The sequence below is a fragment of the Aquarana catesbeiana genome, linkage group LG08 (genome assembly GCF_042186555.1).
Source record: "Aquarana catesbeiana isolate 2022-GZ linkage group LG08, ASM4218655v1, whole genome shotgun sequence".
NCBI classification, from domain to species: domain Eukaryota; kingdom Metazoa; phylum Chordata; class Amphibia; order Anura; family Ranidae; genus Aquarana; species Aquarana catesbeiana.
In genome coordinates, this window is record NC_133331.1 from 168,019,142 (window position 1) to 168,040,652 (window position 21,511).

A 21,511-nucleotide genomic window follows, 5' to 3' on the forward strand; every position below is an offset into this window, starting at 1 on the left:
GCTAGCCATTTTCATGAAGTTTGTTGGTGAATGCCGCCTGTTTTTTTTTGCCTTGCCTTAACTGTATGTGTTCTATAATGGCGGGGGAACCATGATTTTTGTACTCTTTTGTACCTGATTCTACAATGTTAATTGTAATCTCCTCTTCTATAAAAACTTTCAATAAACAGATTGAAAATGAAAAAAGACGATGAGACCGTCCATCATCATCACTTGCATCAGTAAAAAGTAGAAAGTAATAGTGGTTGAGTTACCACCATAAGAGACCATTCATTCTTCACTGGATCTGAAGTGGTCTTTTTTCTTAAGTTAACTTTAAATACTTTCTCACCAGTAATAGTGTACTGGTCATTTTGACCACTGACTAAATGTAAAAACATATTGTATACTTTATAAACAGTTCAGTTCATCACCCTTTACTGCTACATGGAAGTTTGCTCTATATTCCCATGGCCTTCCTCACAGTTCCAAGCAGAAGGACCTTGGGTGAAGTACAAGATGATAAATTTGTGCAAACTGCTAAAAAGTGGCATGGTTAGATTATGTTATAAAGACCGCAACTCAGATTCTAGGTAATAAGAGCCACAACTAAAAATTGCAGGATGTGTGTAACTGTATGATTTTTATCATTTATATTTTCCAGGGTCCTATTGGTGAAAAGGGAAGCCGGGTAAGAATGCTGACGTGCTCATGACTGGTTTTAGCATGTGACTAATCTCTACATAATAAGGTGGAATGATTAGCTGACATCAAAGCTTAAATACAGTATACTAGTACAAAGTAAACTGCTTGTACTTTTATTGGATTTATTATAATGGAAATACATGAATCATTTCCTCCTAGTGATCAATAGTTTGCTATTATATGATGTACTTTACCAAATCAGGTAAAGAATCAGTGTGTTTTTGGTTGCAAGTTTGTTGCTATTCTTAGCTTCATATTCTGCATGATTGTGCTGTGGGATGTTTAGGAATATTAGTCCTGCATGTATAAAACATGAAAACAAGGAAATGTGGAAGAGTTGTCCATAGCAACTGATTCCATTTTTTAATATGTGTGGGAAAAGGACAGCTGGAATCCTATTGGGTAAAGCTTCCACTGTTCTGTCCTGCAATTTTTCTACAGGAGGCCCAGTAGTATGTTGACTACATCTAAGCATGTTCTATCACACTGCAGCATATACTGTACATTGTAAGAACACAGCAAACTATGATCATTCCACCTAAAATAGCTTAAAGGGAAGCTGTCATGATAACTATTTACTTAAATGAATCTTTTTATCTATGACTAGTAGATTCTGTGAATGCAAAAATGCTGATTCCTTTGGATTGTTATGTATTGTAATTATAGTCTGTTATCAGGACAGGAAGTACAGGGGATACAGGCAGCAATAAAATACTTGACAGAGGTTCTCGCTGGTTCACCTATAATGGTAATTATATGAAGGCTAAAGGACTCTTTCAGAAAACAAATAGTTTCAAATTAGAGAGGTTATATATGGTAGTGTGCCTATGTTAATACTATAATTGCCTTATACAATAAAAGTATTAAAATAACAAATTAATGAATATATATTGCTATTTATTTTCTCTTCAGCCTATACTAATTAAAAGAGCAGGGTTTATCTTAAAATAGTATACTAAATTAAACATTTATAGGTTCTGGAGAATGCAGTGTGTGTGTATATACAGCACACAGTATGAATGGCAGGAGAGACAGCTAAGAGATTAATAAGTAACGAAGTTGAGGGAATATAGGGAAAGAGGAAGCAGATAAGATTAGATAAGAGTACAAGGTAAATGCTAAATGATGGTCTATATATGAGGCCATCTGTACCCACAGGGTTGTATTGTACTTATTCACAACTAGTACAGTGTAATGTTGATTCCCTTTTCCTTTGTAGCATGATACTGGATAGAGAAAGCAAGTATAAAATCCTCCTGTCTGGTCTTTGTGACCTGCATTATCTCTGGGGGGATGCACCCTCTCTTTTGGTCCTGGTGTTCAGTGTCAGCAATACAACAGTGATGGGAATCCAAAATTTTTGTAATGTCCTAGGGACAGAAGGCGAGGGGAAATTTTCCAGTGGGAATACATGTTCTGGTGACAACTGTTTTAGAGGGATTTTTTCCCCACTTTGGAGAGATTACCTCTTACTTCATATTGTATCTTTGGGACAAGTAGATAAAGGAAATCTTTCCAGACAGGATATAGACAATAACAAATAAAACTATTTCCTGCTCTATTCCCAAAAATAAAATAAAAAAAAGTTTTAGCTTTTACAGGAACTTTAAATGCAAATGCCGATCTTTATTGACTTCTGGGGCAATACTGCATACGAAAGCTGATATTGTTCCCAGTCTCCAAAGTCCATTAACGTTATAGGCACGTGTTATGTGTTTTAACAGATCAGAATCTATGCTCCTAGTATCCATAGATTTTTAAGAGAAGATTCAAATAACGCAATGACAATGATGTCAAAGTACATTTTACATCCAATTCATCTAATTATATGTTTTAACAAACAAGTTATTGTTTTTGCAATGTGTAGGCTTGAGTAGATTTTTGCTTATCATGTGTTAAAATATGTTTTTTATGGGGCCTTGAAAAGGTATTCATACCCCTTGACATTTTCCACATTTTGTCATGTTACAACCAAAACGTATTTTATTGGGATTTTATGTGATAGACCAACACAAAGTGGAACATAATTGTGAAGTGGAAGGAAAATGATAAATGGTTTTCAATTTTTTTTACAAATAAATATCTGAAAAGTGTGGCGTGCATTTGTATTCAGCCCCCTTTACTCTCATACCCCCAACTAAAATCTAGTGGAACCAATTAGTAAATAGAGTTCACTTGTGTGTAATTTAATCTCAGTATATATACAGCTGTTCTGTGAAGCCTGAGGTTTGTTAGAGAACCTTAGTGAACAAACCGCATAATGAAGGCCAAGGATCACACCAGACAGGTCAGGGATAAAGTTGCGGAGAAGTTTAAAGCAGGGTTAGGATATAAAGAAATATCCTAAGCTTCTCACGGAGCACTGTTCAATCCATCATCCAAAAATGGAAAAAGTATGGCACAACTGCAAACCTACAAAGACATTGCCGTCCACCTAAACTGACAGGCCGGGCAAAGAGGGCATTAATCAGAGAAGCAGCCAAGAGGTCCATGGTAACTCTGGAGGAGCTGAAGAGATCCACAGGTCAGGTGGGAGAATCTGTCCACAGGACAACTATTAGTCGTGCACTCCACAAATCTGGCCTTTATGGAAGTGTGGCAAGAAGAAAGCCATTGTTGAAAGAAAGCAATAAGAAGTCCCATTTGCAGTTTGCAAGAAGCCATGTGGTGGACACAGCAAACATGCGGAAAAAGGTGCACTGATCAGATGAGACTAAAATTGTACTTTTTGGCCAAAAAGCAAAACACTGCACATCACCCTGAACACACCATCCCCACCGTGAAACATGGTGGTGGCAGCATCATATTGCAGGGATGCTTTTCTTCAGCAGGGACAGGGAAGCTGGTCAGAGTTAATGGGAAGATGGATGGAGTCAAATACAGGGCAATTTTAGAAGAAAACCTGTTAGAGTTTGCAAAAGACTTGAGACTAGGGCGGAGGTTCACCTTCCAGCAGGACAACGACCCTAAACTTACAGCCAGAACTACAATGTAATGGTTTAGATCAAAGCATATTCATGTGTTAGAATGGCCCAGTCAAAGTTCAGACCTAAACCCAATTGTGAATCAGTGGCAAGACTTGAAAATTGCTGTTCACAGATGCTCTCCATCCAATCTGACAAAGTTTGAGCTATTTTGCAAAGAAGAATGGGCAAAATGTCACTCTCTAGATGTGCAAAGCTGCTAGAGACATATCCAAAAAGACTTGCAGCTGTAATTGCAGTGAAAGGTGGTTCTACAAAGCATTGACTTGGGGGGGGCTGAATACAAATGCACGCCACACTTTTCACATATTTTTTGAAAAAAATGTAAAAACTATTTATCATTTTCCTTCCACCTCACAATGATGTGCCACTTTGTGTTGGTCTATCACACAAAATCCCAATTAAACACGTTTTTGGTTGTAACATGACAAAATGTGGAAATTTTCAAGGGGTATGATTACTTTTTCAAGCCACTGTAGATATTATGTACAAAATTAAGCATTTCATTAAACTCTTTCAGTATTTCATCATCATGGCAGCTCACCTATATGTTTACTAAATGTTATGCTTATATTTACAGCTCTGAATTGATTCAGAACAATAAAACTAGACACTTTTCATTTGGTTTCTCTGTTTACTGCTAAAAACACAAAAAAAGTAAATTTTTATTGAAAAACAAAATCAGTAGACCAGTAAATATTCCAATATGATACTATCCAAAAATGTAGATAAATATAACCCTATTGTACCTACAACTAGTTGGAATCCATCCAACCAATGTGTTTACTATTTAAATCCATTTCAGTAAACTATTATTTCTTCTGGATTTTTAATGACAACAGTTTTCACAATGGTAAGCAATACAAAATATAAGATTGTATCAGGAAAATACTGCTTCAAGGTTGCCATGTCTGTATAAAGGGCTGAATGCCACATTCTTGGAAGAGACGCTTGGCGGTTATTGTGGCTTAGTGCAGCCACATGATAATATCCTAGAGAACACCAACTGAAAAGAGCTCTCGTCTCACTTGTGCAATGATGCCTTGCTCCATTTCCTATCTTCACTTTTATCGCGTGTGTATTTTCTTTGCTTTTCACAGGTTCACCTTTGTCCTCTTTATCCTTTTCCTTAACTTGTGCCTTTTTACCTGGGTCTTTCCTCCAACCTCCTCTGTAGCCTGTTCCATTTTTTCCCGGATTATCCTTTCTTTGTTGAAATGCCTCCTCCTTGTTTTTTTATTCCTCTGCTTCTCACATCCTTCCACCACATTAATTTTAGCAAACCCACAATTTGTGCCTCATAATTGCTTAATCTTACCCTAGATTTTCTAATCTTCCTCAAACACATATAAAAAAAAAGCTTCCTCAGTCATGTATTAAAAACTCCCTATAACAGCACTAGTAAAAAAAATATTTAAGCAATGCTTTACATCTATCATGTTTTGGCATCACCGGCTTAATACATCATTTGTTGTCTGATTCTGAACTACTATATTGACCCCAGAATTGAACAGGGCTATACATTGACCTTTATGTTTTTTGTTTTTTCTTTAGTGTTTGCTAAAAAAAAACAGCATTAGTAATATTTTGACAAGTTCTTTTGAGCCCTGTATATAAAAGTGCTCTTGACACGTATTCCTGACACAGAGAGCTTTTAGATGCATAAAAAGTGTACTGAGTTTAATATGATCACTCTGAAAAAAGTACAGGTTTGAAGCTCTAGTGCAGGGGTAGGCAACCTTTGAGAGGTTGAGAAATGCTTGAACAACATGAAAAAGATCACCAGGGTTCGGCACCCATTTTTTTTTAAAGAAATTAACTAGCGAAGCCTAACTAAATAGTAAGGAAAACTTAGAAAGGTATATTAAAACAAATGTCACTGTAAAAATATAAACCTAGCCTACCTTATAAGTGGACAGTGTCAGTCAGTAGAGCAGTGGATGGTATGTGGACAGTGTCAGTAGAGCAGTGGATGGTATGTGGGCAATGTCAGTAGGCAGTGGATGGTATGTGGGCAGTGTCAGTAGGCAGTGGATGGTATGTGAACGGTGTCAGTACAGTATTGGTCGTAGACAGTGTCAGTACAGTAGTGGACAGTGTTAGTAGGGCAATGGACAGTGTCAGAAAAGCAGTGGACTTGTCAGTAGGACAGAGATTGGTGTTAGTAGAGCAGTGGATGGTGCCACTCAGTAAGTAGATGGTGTCAGTAGGGCAGTGGACTTTGTCAGTAGAGCAGAGGATGGTGTCAGTAGGACAGTGGAGGGTGTCAGTCAGTAGAGCAGTAGACGGTGTCAGTAGAGCAGTGGACTTTGTCAGTAGAGCAGAGGATGGTGTCAGTAGGGCAGTGGACAGCAGTATTTTTATATTTGTATTATTTTTAAAAAGTTTTTACGATTGCCTCAGCTGCACAGAATGATTGAACAGGAAGATCTCTGTACAGTCTCCCTGTTCATTCACAAACTGAAGCAAAGTAAACAAAGTTTACTATGCCTCAGTTATGAATGAACACAATGAGTGATTGCTACAGAATGTGTTCATTTAGAAAAGGAAGCGGCTATTAATGATCCCCCACAGTAGCCAGCGGGAGAGGAGGGATTGCGAAAAAATTTGGAAAATTTCAAAGTGTATGAATACTTTTTCAAGGCATTGTACATAGTGAAGGAGACATGAAGGAAGGATAGAGAATAGCATGCCACTCTACTTTTAAAAGTCCAGCATGAAATGTATTATCAACAGGAAAGCCAATGCATTTAAGGAATTGCAAGGGGGTCCACCTTAGTCAGGGCCTTCCCTACTTAGGGGCAAGGCAGAAGTGCAGAAGGACCCACGTCACTAACCTTGTGGGAGAATGCCCATGCCAGCTGAGATCTTCAGCTGACAGTGTGTGCTGATAACACGTGGAGAAAATACCTTGCTTCAGATGAAACATCTTAATGCACAGGTATTCAATCCATTGACTAACTGAATACTACCGTATATGTTTTCATGACTTAAAGCCTCTGAGAAAAGTTGTAATATGCTGTCTCCTCTTTTGTATACCTAAATATCTACTAGTGGCAAAGGCTTGTTTCACATCTAGACACCTAGTGATCTATAGATGAAATTTATGGTAAACCAAGTGTGTTTAAAAGACACTTGATGACGTTTCTCCTGGTATACCAGCAACAGGTGTTGTCCTGTTATTCCAGGTTAGGGTAATGTTAGATAAATAAACATTCAAATTGCTTGCATCTATGAAACAGCATTCATGCATCAAGAATTCTCCAGCTGTGCAGTCTCAGAATCTTTTTTTCGGAGGTTTAAAAACAATGGGGAAAAAACTTTGGAAATCCACCGTAAACACTGGGTGTATTTACCAACTTTATACACATAAGATTGATTCTTGCAGGATTTGTGGGTATCCTTAATATACAGTATATGTGCAAAAGAAATGAACCATGCACACAAGGTGAGCTTCAATGAGCAAGGAATGTATCTCATTACAGAATATGTGAATCAGACTTCAAATGATCTGTTTTGTTTGTACTAAAAAAAATTGTACAGGATACTACTAAAATAAAGGAAATGGTAATATAAAATATCATAATCATATTAGTACAGCATACCGGAGCTCTTAAATATGCCATAGTAAAAGTCCTTGCAACAACTATAAAGGGATGCCACCTTATTTATGCTTCAACTAGAAGTTCATTTAGCTGGTAATCTTTTCAAATGAATTATAAAGATGGAAAATATTGTTAGAAAGATAGACCTTTGGTTTCACTTTAGTGTTTTCTTTTGAATGAACATTTGAAATTTAAAATGCACATTCATAGTCCATTTAAATACTTTGTCAGCTTAGCATGGGCATTCATAAAGTATTGCCCTTTGTCAACAAAAAAATACTTTTGTTCTAAGCAAGGATGGATTAACCACTGCCAAATATAATCTGGGGTTAAATCTCCTCTTGATATAGAAACATAGAGAGATGACGACAGTAAAAAGACCATGTGGTTCATCAAGTCTGTCCCATTTGTTTTAAACTTTAAACCTTTTTTGTCTGAGAATAAATCTATGTTTGTCCTAAGCATGTGTGAATCCACTTACTCTTGACTGACAGGGCTTAAGTTATCATGTGCTTAGTAATGAAATGTTGTGATTTTCATTCAAAACAATGCTTAAAGCAGAGCTCCACCCAAAATAGGGAAGCTCTGCTTGTTTGCACACATTTGTCGCTTTTTGGGGGGGAGAGGGGAGCGGGTACTTGGTTTTGACAGGTACCCGCTCCCACTTCTGGCTCAGATCGCTGTGGCGATCTACGAGCATGTTCAGCCCCTCCTTCTTTCCCCTTCAGCCATCTGGGACACACACAGTTCCCAGAAAACTCTGGAACCATTGCAGAGCAGCTCACACATGTGCAGTAGGAAACTGAAGGGCTTCACTGCCGGTATCCCTTACTTACAATGCTGGCGCTTGTATTCATATGCCGACATCACTGGATCCCCCGACAGGTAATTGTCCTTATATTAAGAGTCAGCAGCTACAGTATTTGTAACTGCTGACTTAAAACTTTTTTTGGAAGACTGGAGCTCCTCTTTAAAGAGAATTACAGTATTTTAATTGTAAGGTAACCTATGGCCAGAAGTAAGAAGTTAAACTTCGACTCACGGTGTATAACAGGCACCTCTAGGTGTCTGCATGGTGGGTTGTATTTGTTTCAGAGCAACTCCAAATATCCAGTAACTCTGACAAACAAATAGCTTCCAGCTTCCAAAGTTGTGGCTCTAGCCTCTACCAGCTTTCTCCCCCACCCCCATTCCCCGCCTGTGCCATGCTTTTGACCCATTACTGTGAGAGGTAACCTTCCTAACTAATACTGAGGGGGCAAAGACAAAAGTGGACAGGTAGAGTTGATCAGACAGTTGACTCTGTATCAGATTTCCCTGGTGTTTTTAGCACAGGTTTTCATTAGCCATTTTATTATCTTTCTAGCATATTTTCTCTCAGTTAACTACAGTTATGTTATTCGTTCAGACTTCGTCAGTAGTTTATTAAATCAACCATGCATTATTTCTTAGTCCTTTTAGGCAATCAATTAGAAAAGCTTACATCGCCTTACTTTATTTTAAGCTGATGTCCTTATTTTCATATTCCTCTTGAGCATTTACTATGTGCATACTTTAGTTTGGTAGTAACCTGTACATCTTTTTATTTCATAGACATTAATAACCTTTTGAACATTCTCCACAAAGAATAACTGAAACTGTCACTGTCTCTAAAATTAAATAAGAACAGTAAAGGTATAATCATAGTCCAGAAAACTGAAAACAGACAACATTATTATCAACATTCCTTCACTCACTTTTCCAGATACAAGCAACAGGAACACAACCTTGCTGTCCTTTTAAAATATATAAACATCTTATTCTATGAACATTACTCAAATGTAAGACTTTATATGCATTTACCGGGAGAGTGTAGATAGTTTTCCATGTTATATATAACTCTATTTATCTCTAGATAATGTTTAACTCCATACGTTTAAAACAACTTTGAACTGGATGATCCTGAAAGTTACTATATCTTTTGTTGAACTTAATTAATTTTTGCAGGGGGAAAGGGGGAAGAAAGGCTCTAGGGGGCCTAAAGGGGATAAGGGAGACCAAGGAGCGCCTGGATTAGATGCACCCTGCCCGTTGGTATGTTTGATTTTTGATTTTTATTCTATATAGGACTTGAGGATGGGAAGATCAAAAGAAGAGGTTTTGAGTTAAATTTTGTATTTGATAAGTTTGCTGACAATTTATAATCATTTGTTTTGCCTTACTGCACCTTATTGTATAGTTTTGAGTCTGAAAACATTTAGTGTTCACTCATGGTCTTACCTATCAGTAGGGATGAATAAACATATTTATTGCAGGTTCCGAGAAGATAGAGGTTTGCTTTAACTGTTGGTAAATGTCTTCCCTTCCTCAAGACTACAAGTGCCAGGTGGTCTTAAAGCGTGAACTGGCAAAGTTGCTGGACTCATATAATAGACTTTACAGATTATTTCGAATGTTTGTTTTTTTGCCAAACACTGTCCCCTTCCACGCTGGTTTCTTTTCTGAAAAATAATTACTACTGTGAAATATATGAGACATTCTATACAATATTGTTTACTCATACATTCACAGTGAGAAAAAAAAACTGACTGTCCTAAAAAGATGTCCGGCAGCTTTGCCTTAACTGGAGTTATATGCCATAAAAACAGAAACATGAGGCACCTCATGGAATAATAAAAGTAGTTGATTTTGTAAACAGGGACAACGAGGTATAAAAGGAGAAAATGGTGATCCAGGGATACCAGGGCTGGATGGGCTGGATGCCCCTTGCCCATTGGTATGACTTTAACAACCCTTTTTCCTGCATGCTTGACAAAGTACTTAAATCTTTGTACCTGGCATGAATGTATGACTATGTGTTAACCTGCATCATCAAAATCTTTGCCTATCTGTCTGTCTATGTAACCATGCTTTTGACATTAAATTGGAAACTGACATCCTCCTTTCTATCGTATCCTAACTGAAAAATGTTTCTCTTACCAATATGTTCCCAATAATTTGATATTTATAGCAACATACTGTGAGTATTGATTGGCTGTTCTATTAATTTTAATTCAAATTTTTAACAAAATTAGCAGATACACTGCATGATTTTATGGAGTAACGACAACTTTTCAGTAATTTATTAGCATGAACATTTGCATTCCTATTGTTTCTTCTCCCGATCCATGAATGGCGGGGTTACTATTTGAAAAAAAACAGCTGGATGTTAGTAATCAGACAATGTAATTCAGCCCAATAGGTAAAGTCAGATACATCCTGTACCTAGTGCCAAGACTAGGCATCACTTAGATTGACTGTTAACCCCTCATGCCCACTCACTTTCATTGTTGTCTCACAAGCACCCAATAAGTACATCCAGAACAACCATGCCCACGTGTTTCCTGTCAAAGACAAATACCCAAATTACCTCCTTCTGTATGACTATTCCCATAGTGTGACTCAATATTCTCATGGACTGAGGCTAGTTGTAGATTGAGCAGAGGCTGCCCCTATGTTTGAAAATGAGCGTCAGGAAATTAGAGTTATACGGTAATGGAAGGAAATATTAAGATTGGAGGCAATGAGACACCAATGTGCCTCAGAGAAAGTTGCATCCTTAACCTATAACTCACACAGCTCTTCAAGATATGCCTCCTTCTGCTAGCACATAATTCAAAACCTTGTATATTATGTTCACCTTAACCAAATGGAAATGGGAGTCATTGTAAAGATACATTGTTCCTAACTCGGTAACTCTAACAAGTACTTTTTACGTTACCTACTGCTGACCAACCTAACAATCTCCACATTTCCACTTGCTAAGCAGACCTTTCTTTACCATACCAAGTTTATAAAATTCAGGGCTCCTTACCTGATGCAATGGTGCATTGGGTTGGACTGTATTTTAAGTGGGTTGGTGAGTGTGCAGACTGTAAAAAAATAAATACACATTTTATTTTTATTTTTTCATTCTTTTGAATTTTTTTGTCACTAGTTATTGTCCTGTGCATGGTATTGACATTGTCTTTATTGTATTTGGGTTTAAAGAAGAGAATTAATAATACAGGCAAATGGCACAGGCATGCAAACAGAAAGGTTCTTCATGAGTGCTGCCAGCCTTAGTATAGATATATACTTGCCAACCGACCTCTTATGGCCAGTGTTTATGCTTGCAAATTAGTACGGACAAGTAAACACTGAAAATATCATGAATGGGTTTGTGTGTTTCATCAGTCCTGGCTTACGTTTAAAAATACTAAGAACATGGATTGTTCTGTCAAGCTTTTAGGAATGTTGGCAAGTATCTCTAGATGTGAAAACATATGCACCGGTGCTGTGGCATGGTATGAATTAATTATGAATTGAAGGCTACAATGTACTTTAAAGGATGTTTGTTCTCTATGCTACTACTCCAGGATTCTCTCTGGTGTTTTCATAATTAGGCAACCCTACTTCTATGTACAGGAGCTCCAAATTGAAGTAATAAATGCCAACACTATGGCCCTTCTAGTGTGTCAGATGGATACATTAAATTAATGTTCTCTATAAAGTTGTGGTTTTATCAGGTTGATGGGAACCAGTGACATTAGTGAAGCTGTTTTGTTCGGAGTTATTATTTTAAGAATAAAAAAGCACACTAACCAAAGTATTGCTTCCTTACACAAGGAAGTTTTTTTTTTCATAAAAATTCATAATTGAATAGGAGGAGATTACTAGAACTAAAGATATTTCTGGTGTGAGATATTTTTCTACATACAATTGACATTGTGTCAAGTAATCTATTGAATAATGCCAGCTTCAACAGCTATGTCTATTTAGCCTAAAATCTGTGTTAACATCAGACATTTTCCTAATTTCCTGTATGAGTGCGGGCATACGTATTTGGCAATGATTTTCTGGATTTTTACATAAAGTGTCTTGTAATTTAGGATTTACTAAGCTTTTAATTACAATAAAACATTTGTAAGCCAGCATTAAATGTGCCATTATGTTCACAGCTTGAAATGATAGAAAGGGAAATGTAGGCAAAACAAAGCATAAGGCATGTATTATTTTAGTGTGCTGCCATACAAAAGCATATAAAAGTACTGTTCTGTTCCCATAGGGAGAAGATGGTTTACCTGTACAAGGCTGCTGGAATAAGGTAACACTTGTACTTGTCTGTATCTGTAAACTGTGTTTTGAATTTTGGTTTGTGCCTTGCACACCTTGTTTATGTGAGTTTTTGTTACAGAGGAAAATGATAAATGCATAAATTAGCCTGCTGTTAGTTCTAGCATGTTCCTCTCTGTTATGAGCTTGGCAAAAAAAACAATATATACACGTGTAGCACATGTCTCAGCATGGAATATTACTTTGAAACTAAAACGTTTAACCTGTTTCTTTTAATGTCTGTGGATTTGCAGTAATGACAAGTGCTTAAGCTATGGACTTACTGTGCATGAACTACCTCAGTTAATAAATCGGGAAGGAGTGGGGGAGACCTGCTGGTTTTTTTGGGATGCACTTGTTGCGTCTGTTGGTTGAAATACCTGCATTTGTCATAGAAAATAGGAGGAAAGCCCCAGTGCTAGCAATGTTTTTTTTTTATCTACCAAGGCTGTTAATTCTAGTATAATGAGAAAGGGACTTTTGTGCTGACAAGTACAAGCCACAGAAATGTTCCACACCTCCTGTAGTCAGTGGACAAATTTTTTTTGTCACTCTTGATTTACATAAAGGATACATTTACCCAAGATTTGTTTGTACCTCCAATATTCATGTGTGTAATTATTATAAACATATTCATTGATTGCACTCTCTGTATGGTACTACAGGGAGTATAGCACTATAATCCTTAAGGGGCCCTGAAAAATGATAACTTATTTTATACTATCCATTGTCTTCAGCCTCTGTCTTGTGAGTCACTCCCTGAAACATCCTCAATATTCAAAGTTAAACTCTGAGGACAAAACGTTTCATTTAAATATATTCTTCATTAGCAACAAAGGATATAAATCCACTTTTGTGCACCAAATTTCATTTTAATAAATCCATTTATTACCTTGTAAAAGTAGTGATGGCATCATCACTGGGCTGCACAGAAAGCAGAACTGTGGGAGGGACCCTAAAGTTCCACCCGCTACAGGCTGCCTGTAGAAAACTACTGGAGGTGGGTGGATACAAGACCAGTCACCCTGCACAAGGAAGAGAGCAGCAGTAACCAGCCTTTATTACAAAAGGCTCCTGGAGAAAGGCAAAGTTTCACACTGGAGCACTCTATAACTGTGGAAGGCATACTCAAAATACATCAAGATTCAAGCAAAAATACATATGCCTATTGTTTTTAGACAATATTTGATTATCCTGCAGTTTAGCTTTAACCACCTTCTTCCGTGCTTCCCTCTCTTTCTGACTTTTAGAGCCCATTGAAAAATATTCAGGATTCTTTCTCTTTGCCACTCTTACGACTGGGTCATCTTGACTCTTTATATCTGCTTCTGTTGTTGGATGTTAATAACTGTTGTATAATTATTTGTTTATCCTCTCGCTTTTTCATTGAAAGGACTTAAGTTGTTAACTAATGGTTTATAATTTTCATGCCCCATAACATTTTTCCTAAACTTTTGTTTGTGAGCATCATAGGGCTATATTGTATATTTCCCAGTCTCCTTGTTCCCTCTCCTTTTCATCCTATTTTCTGCAAAAGTAAAATGATTTACTTGTATTTCTTCAACATTCCTTTAATCTTCTTCAGACTGGCATATTTCTTTTTTCCCATACTATGATTATGCATACAGTAGGCGGTGCTAATTTTCAGTCCAGCTTCTATAAATTTGTTTCTGGACATATCCTTTTATTCCTGGATAGGGTTCCCAGACCTTTTTCAAGTCCCAGCCTTTAAGAGGATCTTCAGTCTTAATAAAAAAAAAAAAAAGGTCAGCAGCTACAATTACTTAATCTGCTGATTTTTTTTAAAAAAAGGACACTTACCTTTCCAAGGATCCAGCGCCATCCTCACCCGGGTCGGTTCCTCACCAGTCTTTGGGCCCCCAGTGTTGGCATGTTTACTAAGAAAAGCCAGCTGTGAATCTTTGCAGTTTCATAACTGACTTCCCACTGTGCATGTACGAGCCATGCTGCATTCAGTCCCCCAGCATCCTCATACCTGTAAAGGTTCACAGAGCATTGTGGCCAGGGTAGAAGAGGAGAATTTCTGCTCAGATATCCTAAGTGGTCAGAGCAGAAGTGGGAGCAGGTACCTGCTAAAACTAGGAGGATAGAGGAAGGAGATGTTAAAGCAGAACCCTTTTAAGGTGACCTTCTGCTTTAAGGAACAATTTAAGGTGTGTGTAGTTCACTACACACACACATGCACTTTTTTTTTCTATCAGGATTCTACATCCCTTAGCCTTTGAGAATCTCTCCAGTAACATACAAGCTTACAAACCTAGCTTACAATCTAACACAGTGTTTCTCAACTCCAGTCCTCAAGGCGCCCCAACAGGTCATGTTTTCAGGCTTTCCATTATTTTACACAGGTGATTTGATCAGTTTCACTGCCTTAGTAATTACCACAGCCGTTGCATCTGAGGGCAATACTGAAAACATGACCTGTTGGGGCGCCTTGAGGACTGGAGTTGAGAAACACTGATCTAACTTACAAACAAGTATCCCCTACATTCCCATAGGTTTGCTACCTTGGTAAATATTGTCTCTGGTTCCCTGTAAAGCCACTAGCCTGTAGATCCAAAAATAAAATATTTACCACATGTGAACCACAAAATATTTACCAAAATATGAACCACATGTGGACTTAACCAACTAAGGCTCCCCTTGGAGACTGATTGTACTAGGACAATTAAAATCATTATTAGCGCTACGTATACAATAATTGCTGGGTTATTCCTGTGTGTATAATTTACCACTACAGAAAACTGCAATCAAAGCCTATACTTTGAATACTGGTGGATCTGCTTATTTCTTTGCAGTATTGTGGTTTTCTGCAATATCAATATCAATCAGATTTAAGCTTTCCAAAAGTGTCATGCATGTGTCAACGCAGGCCATTTAGTAGCACTGAATCAGTTCATTGCTAGAGGTATACCTAGTGCAGCTTAAAAAAGGGTGCTGAAGTATAAATTAAAATGAAACCTATATGTAGATGTTTAAAGGCATCATTGATCAGTGATCAGGGTACATTGCAATTTACTGTGTGCTTGGGAAGCAGCCTTTTTATTTGCGTGGCACTGGTATCTGACCTGCTCATAGCAAGTCTTGGACTTGAAATGTGACATAGGATAGTGATACATAGGACCCAATGTTTCTAAAAAAAAAAAAAAAAAAAAAAAAAAAGGGCAGAATGAACAATTGATTTACTAATGAAACACTAAAAGTACAGAACACAATCAAATACAGTGGAACCTCGGGTTGCGAGTAACGTGGTTTACGAGCGTTTTGCAATAGGAGCTATTTAGAAAAAAAACCTGACTCGCATTGCGAGCATTCTTTCAAGACGAGCAAGATTCAAGCCGCTGGGGTGTGCAGTACCGCATTTGGCCAGAGGTGCGATGCGCCAATGACGCTCGGAGACACTCGGAAACACTCCGTTCCCGAGTGTCTTTGAGCATCTCCGAGCATCTCTGAGTGTCTCCGGCAACACCGCACCTCTGGCCACATGCGGTACTGCATAGACAAGCATTGGCTGTGGAATGGATTATCTGAGTTTCAATTATTTCCTATGGGGAAACTCGCTTCGAAATATGAGTGCTTTGGATTACAAGCATTCTTCTGGAACTAATTATGCTCGTAATCCAGGGTATTACTGTACTGTATATCCACATTCCCAGTCTTTGTTAAAACATCAAACGCCAAATGCTGAGCAGCAGAAGCTAGGTGTAAATTCTACCTCAGAAGTTTTTAGGAGTCTTGGATTTGTGCAGAATTTTTTTATTCGAAGCTGAATTTTTTTTTTAGCTATTCTTGCGGCCAGGGTTAAGCAAGTACTTTTAATTAACAAATATGGTTCTTTTATTTATTGATTTATTTTATTTCAATTATTTTATTAAAGTTGGATTCATCAGCACATGATCAAATCATAATGGTGGCTGTAGATCTGCTAAAAAAAGATCTCACAGACACCATTTGCTATATTAGGTAATGAACAGATCTCTAGTTCAGTGGCGGGTAGTGTATGAAGACAAGGGACATTGATTAGTTGTGTAGAGAAAAATGGTCACATAATGGCATCAATTTATGTATGTAGCCCATCCTTTTATTGCTGCACACTCCTGAAGTTTAGCACAGGAGCCAAACCACTTTTTTTACAAAATGTGGTCCTATATGTGAATGGCCATTTTTTTAATTGCTTGGGACATCCATTCTCAAGCAGGATTTATTTAGGTTTAGTCACTTGCACTTGTCAGGAAGTACTATAGTATACTATTGTGTGCTATTGGTTGTCTAAGTAATGACTGGATATCAAAAAAAAGGAAGGAATCCATAAAAGACCTTTATTTCTGCCTGTCAAAATATGTTAATGCGTTTCCTTGCAAGTACTGGGATTCCAAAACTAACCAAGTTTATGTTTTCTTTTGCAGTGATCGTTCTAACCTGGGAATTGTCCTTTGTGTCTGTACATAGAATATTTATTTTTATACAGTGTTCTGTAGAAACAAAAAGAAAGACATACCAAACTTTATTCATTTTTGTACATAAATACTAAAAAGTTTTTGTTTTCTTTTTGAACAATTTCTGTATATTTTTTGTTTTTGCTTTTCTAATATTTGTGAAAAATGCTGCTGTATTTGCATGATATTTGTGCACAGTTATTAAATAATGCTCTTTAAGTTATTATACTTTGGTGCCAAAAGTACATCAGAGAAATGATGGCCGTTTACCTGAGTATGATGGTTAATAAAATTATGATGTTCCACACCTCTGGCATTTAAAGTGAATCAATCTTTTTTTCCTGGTACACTAAAACAACCATGCTATAAGAAAATATATGTACTGTATTTGTAACAAGAAACATATGAAGCGTTAGTTATCAAAATCGTTCTAAACACAAATTAGTAAAAAAAAAAAATTGTGGCAAGAAAAAGGAGTGTTTATGCTTCAAATGACAGCAAACACAGATGAAAATAAACGATTTTGACTTTGAACCCATGCCGGCCACTGTGATAAAAGCTGCCTATTGTTCTGTTATGCACCATTTAAGGCCAAAGAAATCATATTAAGGCCATGTGCTGTAGCCTTTAGTTTATCTGATCAAAGTTATATGCAGAAAAAAAATTTCACTCCAAGACGAGACCTTTAGATCATATATCAGTTCTGCTAAACTCCTGGAATGTTTACATATGCATTTAGGAAAGTTATCACTTGCCCTCATACCGACACATTTTAATTTAGGTTTACTGGCTAGTTGAGGGTAAAATGACAACCCAGACATTCAACTTCCTACCGTAGCCAGCCATTAAAGTTTAGTTAAACATATCATGATTCACTCATTGCCCCACTCTGGAAGGGGTGGGGTGGAGTAAGGATCTTGCCTTTTAAGTTGTGTGATAGACCCTGACAGAGAACAAGTACTGCATGGTGTATAGTTTGAAAATACTTTGTATTAAATGAAAACCATCTGTCACAGAGACGGCATGGAATGTGGATTGCTCTGAGGTCCTGGGAGAACCAAAGTTCAGAATCTAAAAAACCTTAGAGGTGTTTGTAAAAATTGCCTGCTTGCTATCAATGCATTGTATGTTCTGCTTGTTATGCATGATTGAGTCCTGTAATTGTGTACTGCAGATTCCTGTCCATTTGTGTTTATGCCTAAAGCAGCTCTGACATTGTTATTACCAGGTGTATAGTTTATGATTCGTCAACGCACAGTCTATTATGAAATATCCATTGGCTAATCATAAAGGACAGTATTGCGTTTTCATCAATAACCTTTCATAATTAAAAAAGCACACCAAAACAATACTACTTTATTTAAAAGTCACAGGTTTGTTTTATTCTCTACAAAGAGCAAGACACTAGTGTTTCATTTCTTATTTTTACAGCTCAAAAACTTACATTTAAAAATAAAAAGATTATTACTTAAAATACAGTAGTTATCCTGGGCTTTCAGGAGGCAAAGACCATAGATTGGCAGTGCATCAAAATTGTTCTGTGGATATTGGCAAGACCTTTATCCCTATAAATGTAGTGTGTGTGTGTATATATGTATATAACCAAATTTATTAAAGCGGTAGTAAACCGCATTTTTTTTAACCCTGTAAGACAGTGGCAGTATGCATTGCAAACTAGCACATTAAGAAATGCTTACCTTAGAACGAAGCCCTCCAGTAGCGCATTGTCACCAACGAAGGCGCTTCCACCTTCACCCGGTCTTCCTTCCGGGTTTGCATCCTCCGGCCGCCTGATTAGCCGTGCCATGATGACATCACTCCCTCGCATGCGCGGTGGATTCATGGACCACGGCGCGGAGCTCTGAAGCAACGGCACGGGTATGCCATCCCTTCAGAGCGCATGTAGTGTGAATAGCTCCTAAACTGAGCAGGTTTAGGAGATAGGCGTTATTCACTGTTCCTATAGGTAAGCCTTATTATAGACTTACCTGTAGGTACAAATTCAAAAAAGGGTTTAATTCCACTTTAAGTAGGGAAAGATTAACACCCAAGTAAGTTTTTGTTGTCTAATTTCCCTCCACCTTTTTTTCTTAAACCAGAGTTCCAGCCACAAACATTTTTTTTTTTAAAAAGTCAGCAGCTACAAACATTGCTGGCTTTTAATAAGGACAGTTACCTGTCCAGGGAGCCCGCAATGTCGCCCCCCTGAGGCTGATCTGTCCATCGAATCGGGTGCAAGCGCCGCCATTCCAACTAAGGGAAACCGGGAATGGAGCCTTACGGCTTCACTACCAATTTCCTACTATGCATGTGCGAGTCGCGTGGCACTTTGTGAGTTGCCAGCTTGTCTTCTGGGACACACACAGGTCCCAGAAGACAGTGGGGGGCTTGCCGCACAAGAGGACATGATGTTCTTCGCCGCAGCCCAGCTGGAACGGAAGTAAAAATAAAAATAAAATAGCCAAAAGTGGTGGAGGGGTCGTCTTTCCTTTAAGACAAAGTTTCAAAAGTGGGTGGAACTACTCTTTAAGATGCAACAGGAAGTGACAAGGAAATCCCTACAAAGATAAGGGACTTCTCTCGTTGTTGCAGTTACCACTTGAAGATTTTCTCCTCACCATTACTATTCTGGTGAGAACTGAAAAACTTGGGATACTTCATTATTCTCTGCCTCTGTGACCATGGTCATCAGGACATTTGGAAATCTAGTGGTGGCACAGAAAGCAATAAAGACCCAATATAGGTTCTCGTCCTTTCCCGCTTTATCCAAAACCAAAGAATTTTTTATTTTTTTTGTCTGTACACACAGTTAAAATCTTTTTTTTTTAAAAAAAAGCTTGTCTTTGCTTAGTAGAAAAAAAAACAGTGACAAATACATTTGCTAGCTAAGTTTTGAAAGTACATGTTTGCCATTAGCCATGTGCTTTTAAAGAAACTATCAATTGCTATCTGAATACAAAGTGTTTTCAAAAACCTAAGAAATGTTACCTAGTCTTGATTTCCCTGGTATAAAACATTGTTAGCGCTGCTATGTTTTCCAAACCCTACTCATGAAAGCACCTTCATTTGGTACTTTAAGGGTCAGACTCCATGGCTAATAGCCAAAAAGTGAAGCCACGCAGTAAGCAGTAAATCTGATTTTGGTCTACAAATATGGAAGAAGATGAACATGTCTCCTAGACTTGATGACTTCATGAAGTCCATCTTCTGGTGAAAGAGTTACGGTTACCAATGGATTCAACTATGGAGATTTAGTTGCCTGAGATGAGAGAGTGTCACTGTAATAAAATCCCTTTTCATCCATAAGGATAGGTGGTTACCAAGAAAAAGGGACTAGTGCACTATGAGGATGGTGTTCTGATAGTTTCCTGTAAGTCCAAATGTGTGACCGAATAGTCAGCAAGAATTGGACAGACCCATTCTTTGGACATGACATGAACTCCTACAATTACTGGAGAGGTATTTATTTTGGGGAAAATCTGTGGATTAAACAGGAAGACCAGAAAACCTCCCCAATACACCTTTAGATGATTCCTCAATAACCCTCCCACTGCCTTTCACAGCCTGATTTGTGTATGAAGGAATTCCACTTTCTCCTTTGCAATTGTATTCATTGACTCACTTTTATGTAATGTTATTACTAGTATTACTATACTTATTACTATTACTGAATACTGGCTACACAATATTTATTAAGATATTTTATATACATATAGTGCAGTAGGATTTATGGTTTTATATTGCATTATATTTAAATTATTATGTTTAGATTAGAAGGAAGGTCGATCTTTGGGGCCAAATTGATGAGGTCCCTGTAGTATTCATGCAGGTAATGCCTGAATAGACGCCCATTTCCAGAGTGTTTTCAGATGTCCTGCATTGTTTCATATTCTTCTTGTCCAAATTTCAAATCTGATTTTCATTTAACCCCTTCACTGCCATAAGTGCTAAGTAAGCATTTTCCACTAAGGGGTTAACAATGAACTTGAAATTAAGCTGCAGTGATGATATATTTGTGGTCAGTGTTATTAGTTGTAGGTTATGAAATAGAATTTAGACCCTCCTGCTTTAGATCTTGTAACTGTTGGGGGAAGTTTTTTCAGCCAAAATTTAATTTCAGCCTACACTACAGCCTTGTGACTTTCTGAATCTTGGTTTTGTTTTGGCTGACCTACAGCTAAGGTAAAATCTGGAACAAAAATTTGCTCTTCAGCAGTCTGGTGAGGGTTATTTTTTGTGTATTTTGTTACTATGTGGTCGTGTTTTACCTTTTTTTTTTATTTTTAGCTTACAGACCAGGGCTGCAAGCGGTATGCCTTTTTATGTTTATATGTAAATAATATGATGACATAAAATATTTATAATACATTACCAAACACACATTGATATGCAACAGATCAGTTTGCAGTGTGTAGTGTTTCCATTTTCTAGTTTATTTTCTTTTTATTACTGGTGCTTATGGAATTAATCCTGTTTTTATTTCAAATTCATTGGCCTTATTTGTTCAGTTTCTTAAGTAATAAACATACCTTGCAAAATGAGGTTAGAATTACTAATAGGCCAGCAGTATACAAGTGTCAAAATCAAGAGGTAAACCAGTTATTCTTCAACTCCCATACACGCAATCTCCAGTGCTGCTATTATATTTAGACAACTGCAGCACCCATGG

At 37.4% G+C, this 21,511-nt stretch overlaps 1 protein-coding gene across 1 annotated transcript in view; it reads left to right on the plus strand.

Annotated features, from left to right (window-relative positions):
• COL13A1 (collagen type XIII alpha 1 chain) overlaps positions 1-17,149 on the plus strand; it is a 250,216-nt gene extending 233,067 nt beyond the window's left edge. The window contains exons 34-37 of the mRNA XM_073596695.1: positions 644-670; positions 9,260-9,346; positions 12,339-12,377; positions 16,813-17,149. Of these exons, the coding sequence (XP_073452796.1) occupies positions 644-670; positions 9,260-9,346; positions 12,339-12,377; positions 16,813-16,815 (156 nt within the window). The 3' untranslated portion in view covers positions 16,816-17,149. The remainder of the gene's footprint in view (positions 1-643; positions 671-9,259; positions 9,347-12,338; positions 12,378-16,812) is intronic.
• The last annotated feature ends 4,362 nt before the right edge of the window (positions 17,150-21,511 follow it).